At 31.5% G+C, this 12,860-nt stretch overlaps 1 protein-coding gene across 1 annotated transcript in view; it reads right to left on the reverse strand.

Moving 5' to 3' along the window:
- The window catches only part of LOC107455537 (uncharacterized), a 53,144-nt gene extending 44,237 nt beyond the window's left edge, over positions 1-8,907 (reverse strand). The window contains exons 1-4 of the mRNA XM_071181869.1: positions 8,714-8,907; positions 5,219-5,487; positions 3,303-3,449; positions 1,589-1,697 (exon numbers count right to left, since the gene is read on the reverse strand). Coding sequence (XP_071037970.1) covers positions 1,589-1,697; positions 3,303-3,449; positions 5,219-5,487; positions 8,714-8,810 — 622 coding nt within the window. The 5' untranslated portion in view covers positions 8,811-8,907. The remainder of the gene's footprint in view (positions 1-1,588; positions 1,698-3,302; positions 3,450-5,218; positions 5,488-8,713) is intronic.
- Between the last annotated feature and the right edge of the window lie 3,953 nt (positions 8,908-12,860).

Here is a 12,860-nt window from a genome sequence, read left to right on the forward strand (position 1 = left end):
TTTCTTAGAATCTTGTGACTTTTATAATTATTTTCATTGTTAATATTTACAAATAACTTGCTACATAACTGAAAATAATATAAAAAATATTAAAAATTTATTTCAAACAAATTTCTTTATACATTATTCTTTCACAATGCAGTCATTTTGACTGCTTTTGGGCAATATAGGTATTTCAGTCTTTCTAGTGTGAAACTAAATAATTTGCAATTTCAACTACTTTATTGAAAATGCCATTCATTTTTTTCTTACATAACGTAAATAAATTATTTCAATAAAATAGTTAAAATGATAGTATTTTTCTAAACTACTAGTACTACTACTACTAGAATCTAGCGAATCGATTAACCACAATCTAATCTCACAAATCTTGTATTTTTTTTTAATGGCTGGCACTTGGGTCTATTTACCATTGATCTCAGAAGTGCCAAAACCGCTACTCTCTTATCGTTACCCAGTGGGCACTTGTGGCTAAGCCACGGGGGTCTGAAGTAGCGTCTCCCACGTCATACAACCACAAACCCATTTATAGGGCGGCGTACATTCACGCAATCACACAGAAGAAAGAACATAGAACACAGAGAGAGAGAGAAAGATACATCCATGCCTACGGTGGGATTCGAACCCACAACCACTGGCCCCATAGTTCAGTACAGTAACCACAAGACCAGTGATCGGCCTCCCACAAGTTCAATTGTTTATGTATAGGCCGGGATAGCCTGGTCGGTAGGAAGCTGGACCCATGTCCAAGAGTTCGTGGGTTCGATCCCAGGCTGGCAGAAGACTCTCGGTGTAGCAAATGATGACTGGTGCACTTTAAATCTGTCAAGTCGCAAAGTCCTCCATGTTCCCATAACAAATCAATACCTCTGGGGGTACTGATCCAGGAGTTCCCTTGTCTTCATGATTGGTTCAAAATTAAGGGCTACGGAGTTGAACAATAGTAGTCGTAAGCCCGCAAATTGGGTCGGCTGTTCAACGACGGTTATAATACAGAATAAAAAATTTTATGTAAGTCACAGCGTGCCACGATCGACATATTATGCTGTAACTTTTACATTTTTACAAAATCAATCCAATATTTTGGTACAATAATCTTTAATATAAACTATCTAAAAATTAAATAATTTTTTTTTCATTCTTTTTGAAAATTTTAATCTATTGTTCTGCTCTAAATGCAAGTTTTCCTTAACACGGAATCAAAACACACATAAATCGAATAGTTGCAACTGCTTCAAAAAAATAAATAAACTTTGCGGCTTAGTTTGAGCAATCACTTTGACACGGTAATTCATGTGCAAATCTTCCTACATTTAAAAATGTAAATAAATTATCTGAAAATCATGATCATCTTAATTTTTTGTTTCGACATTTTAAATAGTATAATTAAAATCTAGAGTTGAGAGCTGCTACATTTGTAGAAAGCGTACAAAGTTCTTCATTGAGGCCTTTTAGAATTTCTTCTACAAACTCACATTTTTCTTTTAATAACAAATCATTGAAATTGAAAAAACATAAGAAATAACAAATTAATACTAGCACTGTTATGTCTTAATAAATTCTAAACCGTGAATCAAACTCTACTTACCAGTTATCCTTCCCAAATCTTTCACTCTTTCACCAACATAGCCTGCTACGTGACTTCCTAAACTGTGTCCGACAAGATGGAAATCACTTGCCCTAGCTCTTGTAGTATTCTAAAATAACAATTTTTTTTAAAAAAATATGAAAAAAATATTAATAAATATAGACTAAGTGAAAAAAGATTAACTTCAACGACTGGGAGAAGCTTTTAGAGAAAGCTCAACTTGATTGTTAAAACGAAGTCTCTTTTTGAATTTTCATTTACTGAAATTTAATCTGTTCTTTATATCTCAACTCAACTGATACAGGAAGTACTACCGAAGCTCTTTTGTTTTTTGATAAACTAAATTTCAACATTAAGTTGTTGTTGTTGTAGTTCATTTACGTCGCACTAGAGCTTCACCATAGGCTATTGGCGACGGTCTGGGAAACATCCCTGAGGATGATCCGAAGATATGCCATCACAATTTTGNAACTTGTCATAATAAATTCAAGACGACCTGCACGCGAAGTCGAGCACTTTACGGTAGAACAGTTTAACGAGGACCCATACCGCATACTCTCGGTCCCTACGCAGACTGATCCAAGTGGTCACCCACCCAGACACTGACCGCAGAAAGTGATGCTTAACTTCGGTGATCTGAGGGGAACCGTAGTCTTAACGATCAGTCCACTGCGGGACCTTTGACATTAAGAAACGTGTTCTAGTTGCCTTGGCAACAAAAGAATAAGAGAAATCATGTTTAGGAATTTAACTTAATTGGATTATTTAATGTCGTGAAGAGCGTTGTTGTTACTGCTTGTTTGCATTGTTTTAATTAAATTGCATAATATAATTTTATAATTTCAGCATCTTTTTTCCCTATAAAACTACGTATTTTCTTGATGTAATATATGTTGTGTCACAATTCCCTTTGGAGCTTTGTGATTTGAAATGCTTATAACAAGCAATTAACAATGCATGAACAAATTTTACTTTATTACCTGACAAACAAAAAAACATCGCAAGTTTTTTTTCTTTCACTGATGTTCAAGATAAGAAACTTTGGTGATGCGGCAGACTGTAAGTCTAAAGTCAAATTCCTGACGTACTCGCTGCAATTTTTTAGAACAGTTGTAGTTCGATCCATAGTAGCGAAAGCAATTATGATCCATCAGTGTAATTTTGTTAAATCCCGAAGCATAGGAAGTACGAATGGAATCTTGGATGTAACCCCATAAATAAAAACACAGGGTGTTCAGACTGGAGAGCGTGGTGGTGTTCATGAAAGAAGTCGATCGTCGTCGTCCGACTCGCGTCCAATCTAACGTCCACAAAGCTCGTTAATCAGGAAATCATGAATGTCTGTCAGGTAACGGTGCTCTATCTTGTTGAAAAATTAAAGACTCATAATCTTCCTTTTATTGTTGCATTTAGCAAAGAGGCAGCATATAGACAATAGAACACAACCGCATTTGACTTGTTGTAGCAATAGTGTGGCAAAAATTGGACTTAAGAGTTGTAGTCTGCAGCATCAAAGTTTTACATATTGAATATTAATGGGGGGAAACCTGTGATGTTTCTTTATCGGATAAAATAAAATTTGCTTGTGTATTGATAATGTTTTATTTGTGATGAGTTATGGATACACGGTTACCAATGGTTACACGACCTGCACTTTGCCAGAAAGGTTGTGATGTTTAAAGCAAAAAATGAGATTGTCATTAAAATGTCTTACAATTATTAAGTTAATCATCTTGGCTATGAGGGCACCTGTTGTTCTCGTGTTTGCAACGGCTTGAGCATATGGAAATCCATTGTCAGCAGTCCAGTCTACGACAATAACATTATAATTTCCCTCCTCTAATATGGCTTTTTTCATGATCTGAAATTATAAATTATTATTGTTTAATGGTTTATTATATGATGCAAGACGAACCGAAAATAAACGAAAATGTGAAAAATAATCACACAAAAAAATGATATGGTTCGTCTAGTTCTTTTAAGGGAACCAAAAAAAATTTTTTCAGAAAGTTTTAAAATTAGTCACAAATTTCGTTCGGCAGATGGCGCAACCGATTCAAAACATCTAAAAGACTTTTTTTTCCAAAACAATCACCATTTGCGAAAACAATTTGGCGCAGTCAGAAGTCAAAATCGACAACGCTTGTGTAAATGTTTTCGAATGAAATCGTCTGCACAAAATATTGTTTTGTAGCAATAATAGCTAACAGTGCAACTTATTGAGGACCTTTAGAACTAATTTTAACATTTTGAATGCATTATCTGATAACCTAAACCGAAAGCTGCAATTATCCGTCTTCTCCCGTTTATTTAAAATTGCATTTTCAAATCACCGATCACTTTTGAAATCTATCGGTTAATTTCTAAACTAGCTCAACTCATCTGTCAACTTTTATTATCTTAAGTCATATTTTAAACAAAATAAATTTTATAGCCTTCACATGTACTCAAATAAAATATCGTGTCAGTTTTTTTTTCCAAGTTTTTAATAACACTACCGTGTAGAACAGAAATTGTGAACTTCACGCAGAAAACAGAGCTTCGTGAATGTACAGTTCGCAAAAGAATAAATAAAATTAAAATAAAGAACTGAAGATTACAAATAACTTTTGATTTAATGATCGGATTTTTACGTACTAAGACTCAATCTTAATGGTTCGATAGTCTAACCTCAAGCATGCTACATAATTAATCTAGACGATATCAAATCAGACACAAAAATGTAATTTGACTCTTCAATCGGAAATAGATGTCGCAATCTGGAATATATGACTCTAAAAGATCAGGCGAGCGATTGAAAGTTTAGACCACTTAATGTTAATTTCCTTTTTCGCCATAACTCAAGAGCCTTTTAAGCAAACCGTAAATTTCTGTTCAAATTCACGAATCCGAATTCGTCGGGGGGNGGGGGGGGGGAAGGTGTGTTAGAGAAATACTTTTTGAGACTGTTTCTGTAATTTAAAATATCGTCTGCACTAATTAATTAGCATATTTATGATCATGCACTTGAATCATTGAAATTGAGTCCGGGAAAATCCGATCATTAAATTAAAATTATTTTATAACTGTCGTTGAACAGCCAACCCGATTTTGGGCTTCCAATGTTCTATTCCATAACCTTGCAGTTTTGAACCCAATCCAGAAGAAAAGGGAACTCCTGGATGAAGTATTGGGAGAAATTTGCCTTCGTTGAGGACTTCTTGATGGAACTAACCCGCATTTGCGTTACATGTAAACCTCCCGCGGTTAGTCTGACGGGATTCTAACCCATGATTCGTCTACCACTGAGGATATTTCAAATCAGCATTGTGATCAGTGCGAAATTCAAATCAATTAACCATTGCCGGGATTGGAATTCGGTTCACCTCATTGGAAAGCGAGCGCTCTATCCCTGAGCCACCACGGAAGTTATTCAGAATATTCCGTTTTTTATTTTGCGTACAGTACATTACAGCAGGTGGAAGTAACCTTAACCATACCAAATGGGTACGCAATTCACCAATTATTTTCAGTAATAATTAGATCAATGCTGAAAATTGTATTAATTACCACATTTGAAAATATCTATGGGGGTGAATGGGAGGAAACAACAGCTAAATATGTTTAAAAAGAATAAATTTTGATACCCACGTATCTGAAATCATTCTGGTTCAAATCCGATGCAAATCCATGAATTAGCACTTTAGTCTTGTGCTTTGCATCGTAAGTCGAATTGAGTATGGACTGTCGAGTTACATTTAGGTGGTACACTTCGTGAGGGTTTGAAGGCGTGAAAAGCTGGAACTTAGTTCCGGGTTCCTTCGTTGGAGGCAGGCTGATCGGCCTGTTGACCAAGTGATGGAAGGGAGGTCCAGTGTAGAAACATCCTAAATCGGTCACACACACGTTCGTATACAGAACTGAAATTGGAGAAATTTCATTCATTAAGTGTCAATTAATTGTCCTTTGAGTATACTAAAACACAGAGTTTATTAATGCATGATGTTTTGGAAGATTATTTTATTTTATAACAGTCTTTGAACAGCCAGATCCCATTTTTGGATCTATGACTGCTCATGTTCAACTCCGTAGCCTTGCAATTTTGAACGAAATCCAGAAGACAAGGGAACTTCTGGATCAAGTATTGGGAGAAATTTGCCTTCGTGGAGGACATCTTGATAGAACTCCCTCTGTTCCGTTATATGGAGAGGAAGACCACGTAAACCTCCCTCGGTTAGACTGGCGGCAAGGGGACTCTAACCTATGATCCGTCTACCACTGAGGATATTTTACGTCAGCATTGTGGTCGGTGCAAACCGGATACGGAATTCGTATCGACCAGTCATCAATGAAATTCGAACCTAGTTCACCTCATTGGAAGCTCAATCGTCTGAGCCATTACGGCTCTCTGCACATTTTGTACAAGCTTTCGAGAGAAGCTATGGCTCGTTATTAGAATTGTGACTTCTATAACAGCCCATGGCCTGAAATAGCATTGCGCACTGCTAAGTTTCCCTCCCCATTATCGGCTGGCTGTTCATGCACATTTGAACCGGTACTTTTATTTACCTTAACTTTGTTTTTTTTTGTATTATTATTGGCGGAAATTAAAATAATATAGGTATAGAAATAGCTGCTTTGTATTAATTTATTTTTGTGATTTATCGGCTGTTAAACCATTAAATTGCAATTGAAGAGAATCTGAGCATATTTGAATTAATTTTCGCAATAATTATTAGATAATATTAAATTCAGGTAAATAAACTTACTAAATCAAATGTGTTAAATAGATATGCCCATTTTGGACATATATAACAATAGCATTTCCGGTCATAGATGCAAGTCAATTCGTACGATTTTTTTAAACTGCTACCTCCACTTCAAGTTTAGTTGAGCTCAGAAATACTCTGGTATGTGCACAATGCGAAACACCTTGAATAACTTTTGATCTAACGATCGTATTTTCACGTACAAAGGCTGCATCTTAATTGTTCAAAGGAGTCACCTCAAATATTGGACTTCACAACCACAGACGATATTTCAAGTCTTTATTTTTCTCTGAATAAACATACTTCAAACCAGAGTTGACCGTTGATTACAGTAATCGATTACAACTGTAATTGATTACAGATAATTACAGCTATGTAATCAATTACTTGTAATCACGATTACAAGTAATCTATTACTTGTAATCGTGATTACAACTTTCAAAAAATTTTGATTACAGCTGTAATCATGATTACAATTTTGATTACAGTAATCAATTACTTGTAATCATGATTACTAGTAATCAATTACTTGTAATTGTGGTTACAACTTTCAAAAAATTTTGATTACAGCTGTAATCATGATTACAATTTTGATTACAGTAATCAATTACTTGTAATCATGATTACAAGTAATTGATTACTGTAATCGACTATGTAATCATGATTACAGCTGTAATCAAACTTTGTAATCACGATTACAAGTAATTGATTACTGTAATCAATATTGTAATCATGATTACAGCTGTAATCAAAATTTTTGAAAATTGTAATCATGATTACAAGTAATTGATTACTGTAATCAAAAAATGCAATCGATTACATTTTTGGCCAACTCTGCTTCAAACTAAACATACTTTCGCCGAATTTGATTTTCTAGAGAAATAAATATGGTCCTTTTTTTTCCCTCCATTGCTTACTTCAGAATTTATTGTACTGATTGTGCTCTTATTTTGTATTTTACCACATAAAATTGCATTCTTCGACATGATGTTAAAATTTGTATACCTGACAATTCAAAATTGTTCCGACTATTATTATATGAAATATTAAAAGATAATAAAAATTAAAAATATTTGCGTGAAATTATATTTGGATAAAAGAATACGATAACCGAAATAACCGAAACGAAACACCCCTGCTCAGTTAGTTTATGCTCAGACTACTAAATTGATCCGTTGTTGAGACTCTTCTAGGAGGTATTGCATCAGCACAGATTACCATAAACAAGAAATTAGATCCCAACTGCTCAACTTACAGTCCCTGGCCAATTTATTAGACACACTATAAGATTCTATGTAAAATCCTAAAATATAAATTCGACGACTGGATAAATTAGACAATATATTATATAAACATGGAATATTTATCATATCAGGTATTATATTGGTATATTATAATTATTAGACCAAATAATTCGACGCATTGTAGTTTTTTAATAATGACATGTTTTGCACGAGTTTATATGCAATACTTTTATATTTAAACATACATGTAATGGGTTTTTATTCCGAAGATTTTTTATATACTTCCTATTTGTATTTATTTTTAACATATTGCGTTACAATGTTGACCCATTGATGCACAAACGTAAGCTTGAAAAAACCGGTTTCAGCATTGTAAAAACAATAAAGCTGTATAGTATCAACTGAAAATTGATATTTTACATAGAGTCTTATAGTGCGTCTGATAATTTGGCCCTGGGACTGTAGTACCCCGAACCTTGTGACATCTTTCTCAATATTCCACCACTGCGTAGTTTATGTTCGTTACGTCGGACTACTAAATTGATCCGTGCTGAGGCCCTCTCTCTCTTCTATGAGGTGTTGATTCAGATAAACCTATCAGTGTGATCAATGAAGTTAGAAACGCTAAAGAAAAGTTTTCAAGATATCAAAATGCACATAAATAATTGCACGGTTACTTACTCTTAGTAATCGCAATCACATTTACATTTTTATAAGATAACTAACATGTTCGATTCGGATTAATGTTACAAATCTTTTCTCTTAAAAATATTTATGATTTTTTTCAACTGGTGAAATTTTAACCTCAATGCAGTTTTAGTTATTTTAGTTCTTCTTGTTCATTTAATGTAACGAAATTTAAAAAAAATTTCCCTCTCTTTCCAAATTGTTTGAAAAATCTAAATTTTTTCGCTTTATTGTTAAAGTTGTGATTCAAAAAGTTTTTTTTTTAACTGTGCATTATAATAATCAATAAAAGTCAATTAAATATTAAAATTAAGTAAGTACAATAAAATGAATCTTTCGTATACAGCAAAAATCATTGTGCGGTTTTAATTTCCAAAGAAACGAATAATAAATTTAAACGAACTGAAAAAACGGCATTTTTAAAATATAAACATTTAAATACTTACCATTCAAAGGATTTAAAACTGAAACAACTTGTTTAATTTTTGACAAGAGAGCACTAGTTACCGCGATGCAGACATATATCATAAAAACATACTTCATTATGCATTTGAAGTGAAACTATGTCACTATTTGAAATGCTAAGGGCTGTAGCATTACTTAGATTAACGCCGATAATTTTATTTTTGTAGCAATATTAATGCTTTCTGTTACAATAAAAGTTTAATAATACTGTTAAAGGAAATGTTGCATAAAAGAGGAATGACTGGACATTCTATTTATTACACGCAATGAAAACATGCGTGCAAAAAAAATTCGAAGTCGGGAAAATATAATTGTTCGTATTTTCATTATTTAAAATAACGTCACTCATAACTTTGTAAAATATTTTTTTAAATCCTTTTTGATGTTTTTTCCTCGATTAAACGAACTTTCGATTGGCAATACGATTACGTTTTAATGTTGCGTGTATGCGAAGTTTTTTTGTTAAATGTTATTTATTCCCCTGATGTTTATGAAGAACTTTGCATTTACTTTTTGATTGAATAGGCTTTTAAACCTGTAGCAATTTAAAAAAAAAAAATTTAAATGTGTAAGTTTAGGAAAGGACGTTAAGTTTACAGTGAGTTTTGTAAAATAGTTTGCTCTTATTTCATTAAAGAACAAAAAAAAATTGAAAATCAGAAAACGATTTCGAGTTGATAAGAAATAAAACTCAAAAATTAAAAAACGATTCGGAGCAAATAAGAAACGAAACTCAGAAAATAAGTATTTACTTTCGAATCGCGTTGATTGTCGAATATCTTGATTTATATATCATATATTTTGATTCATATATCTTGATCATTCAATATCTTGATTTATTTGTAGGATCGTAGTGTAGCTGTACCGCCACATCGGAATAACCTTAATACTAGTTAATGATTATTGATAATGAAATTATCTAGACAATTCATTATCAATATCTTGATTCATGTGTAGAATCGTAATGTAGTTGTACCGCCACATCGAAATGTTCTTAATACTAGTTTATTATTATTGATAATGAAATTATCTTGACAATTCATTATCAATATCTTGATTCATGTGTAGAATCGTAATGTAGTTGTACCGCCACATTGAAATTTTCTTAATACTAGTTTATTATTGTTGATAATGAAATTATCTTGACAATTCATTATCAATATCTTGATTCATTTGTAGAATCGCAATGTAGTTGTACCGCCACATTGAAATGTTCTTAATACTTATTATTATTGATAATGAAATTATCTTGATAATATTGTTAAAACGTATTCTAATATATTTTTTTAAATAATACTTTGTTGTAACATGCGTAAGTTTTTACACTAGAAAGACTGAAACACTTAGTATAGTATACCTATATTGCCCAAAAGCAGTCAAAATGATTGGATTGTGAAAGAATGTTTTATGTGTAAAGAAATTTGTTTAAAATTAACATTTTTAATATTTTTTATACTATTTACAGTTATATAACAAATTATTAGTAAATATTAACTATCAAAAAAATTATGTTGTACAAAAAGTCACAAAATTCTAAAAAATTGTGTTTCTAATTCAATTCTAATTGAAATTAAAAAGCAGTCAAAATGACTTCCTTGGGCAATCTAGTGTTAAAAATGTGTAAAAAAATGTATTTCTTTTTAACAAAAAATTAAATTTCAACAAGATGGAGTAGGCAATATAAATTTGAATAAGATTATTGAGGTATATTTTTCTAGAAATATAATGCACAGAAAAACTTGTACTCTTGAATTTTATTATATTTTTAATACAAGCTCAAATTTTAAAGAAACATAAATTTTGTAATTAGTTTCTTAAAGCACCGAATAATCAATGAAAATGAAGTTTTATGATTGCACGAATTTGAAAATGAAATTATTTACTATTTTGAAAGAATAGTAACAAAAAAATAATAGAAAAATATTTCAGCATAAGCAACAAATTTCTGTTTTTATTTTCAAAGATTCGGAATTTCAATTTTAAAAATAATGGAGAATAGTCCAGTAAAATTAGACTTTTTCTTCGTAAAAATTGATACACAAGAATTCTTTTCTTAGAATGCCTTATGTAATTATAAATGCTACTTGAGAACTCTTGTGCTTTTTTTGATGAAAAAGTGGGATGATTTGAGAATTTAATTTCCTTTAATGACGCATTGTTAACAATGTATTTTTTTACACTGAATTGAAAGATATTACACAAAACTCAATAAAACAAATAGTTCAGGAGTTGTTAGAGATTATGTGTATAAAAAAAAAATTTTTTTTTTTTTTGCTCTTTCTTGCGTTTACACTTTACAATGTTTTTACCTGAACATGTAAAGTATATTTTTCAATGAAATTTTTCATGCTAAATTGACTGGGACAGAACAAAAATTTATAAATATTTAAGGAGTTATGGTTACGGGTACAAAATGTAGAGTTTTGTACTAGCACTTATTTACGCATTTTACAATACTATTAAATTCATGAACAGGCATTTCCTAATTATTTTTCTTGACCAAATTAACACACACGAAAAGGGCTAATACTTCATAACTTGAAATGGAGTTTCTGTATAAACAGTACTATTTCTTAAAAAGAACCCTGATAACTTAAAACAATTAATCCTATCAACTCAAACTTCATCTAATTCAAATCAGTATGAAAAGTCTCATTGGAAAATGCACCTTATATGCTCAGATAATAAAAAAATGTACAGTGTGTAAATATAAAACGGAATACCCTGAATAACTTTTGATCCTAATGATCAGATCTTCACGTTCTAGGACTCCATTTCAATGGTTTGAGGGGGTGACGTTAAATATGCTACTTAACTGGTGCAGACGATATTTTAAGTTATGAAATCAGACACAAAAACGAACTTTCTCTGAATAAACATACTTTTTCGACGGATTCGGACTTTTGACTCCCAAAATATATGGGGTAGCTAGCCGCAATCTGAGAAATATGGTCACATAGTTTGATCAGGAGAGCGCTCCAAAGCTTGGACCCCTTAATGTTAATTTTTGCGTATTTCGCTCTATCTCGAGAAATTTTTAAGCAAAATGAAAAATCTTTGAACACAAGTATAAAATTCGTTTATTCAAAGATAAATCAAGGTAAAAAATAAATTTTAGTAAATATTTACTATTCTTATTATTTTATTTAGCAATAGTAGCAAACATTTTGAATTGTAAGGTATACAGTTTTTTTTTTTTTTTGCGTCATTTCAAAGTATCTAATTTTACATGGCAAAATACAAATTTTGAGCAAAATCTGTTGAAAAGGTCATGAGAAATCGAATTTTAAAAATCGTATCTGAATTTTTTTTAAATCGTATATTTAAAATTTGATATCTTAGGAAATATTCAACAGCTTTCGCTCAAATTTCATATTTTACCATGTAAAAACTTATACACTTTACAATTCAAAAGTTTTTTGACTGTAATTAAATAAATAGTAACTATTCACTAAAATTAATTTTTTTGCATGGAATTACCTTTTGATAAATGAATTTTTCAATCTAAGAATTTTCAATATGCAAAAAGCAAAATTAACATTATTACAGGGTCCAAACTTCGGATAACTCTCCAGACCAAACTATGAGAACCATATTTCTCAGATATATTTTGGGGATAAGAAATCCGAATCCGTTGCAAAAAAGGTATGTTTATTAAGAGAAAGTATGTTTTGCATCTTTTAATTTAAATTTGCATCTTTAAATGCATAGTAATGATCTTTAATTTTTTTGCATGGAATTACCTTTTGATAAATGAATTTTTCAATCTAAGATTTTTCAATATGCAAAAAGTAAAATTAACATTATTACAGGGTCCAAACTTCGGATCACAATCCAGACCAAACTATGAGAACCATATTTCTCAGATATATTTTGGGGATAAGAAATCCGAATCCGTTGCAAAAAAGGTATGTTTAATAAGAGAAAGTATGTTTTTGCATCTTTTAATTTTTCAACTAAAAATATCGTTTGCAATAATTAATTAGGATATTTGAGATCGACTCATTAAGATTGAATCCTAGAGCATGAAGATCCAATCATTATATCAAAAATTATTCAGGGTGGTCCGTTTTTTGTTTTGTGTACTGTACGTAAGTAATGTCAAGATTAGTTCTTTATATCCACTTG

The sequence above is a fragment of the Parasteatoda tepidariorum genome, chromosome 6 (assembly GCF_043381705.1).
Source record: "Parasteatoda tepidariorum isolate YZ-2023 chromosome 6, CAS_Ptep_4.0, whole genome shotgun sequence".
Classification (NCBI taxonomy): domain Eukaryota; kingdom Metazoa; phylum Arthropoda; class Arachnida; order Araneae; family Theridiidae; genus Parasteatoda; species Parasteatoda tepidariorum.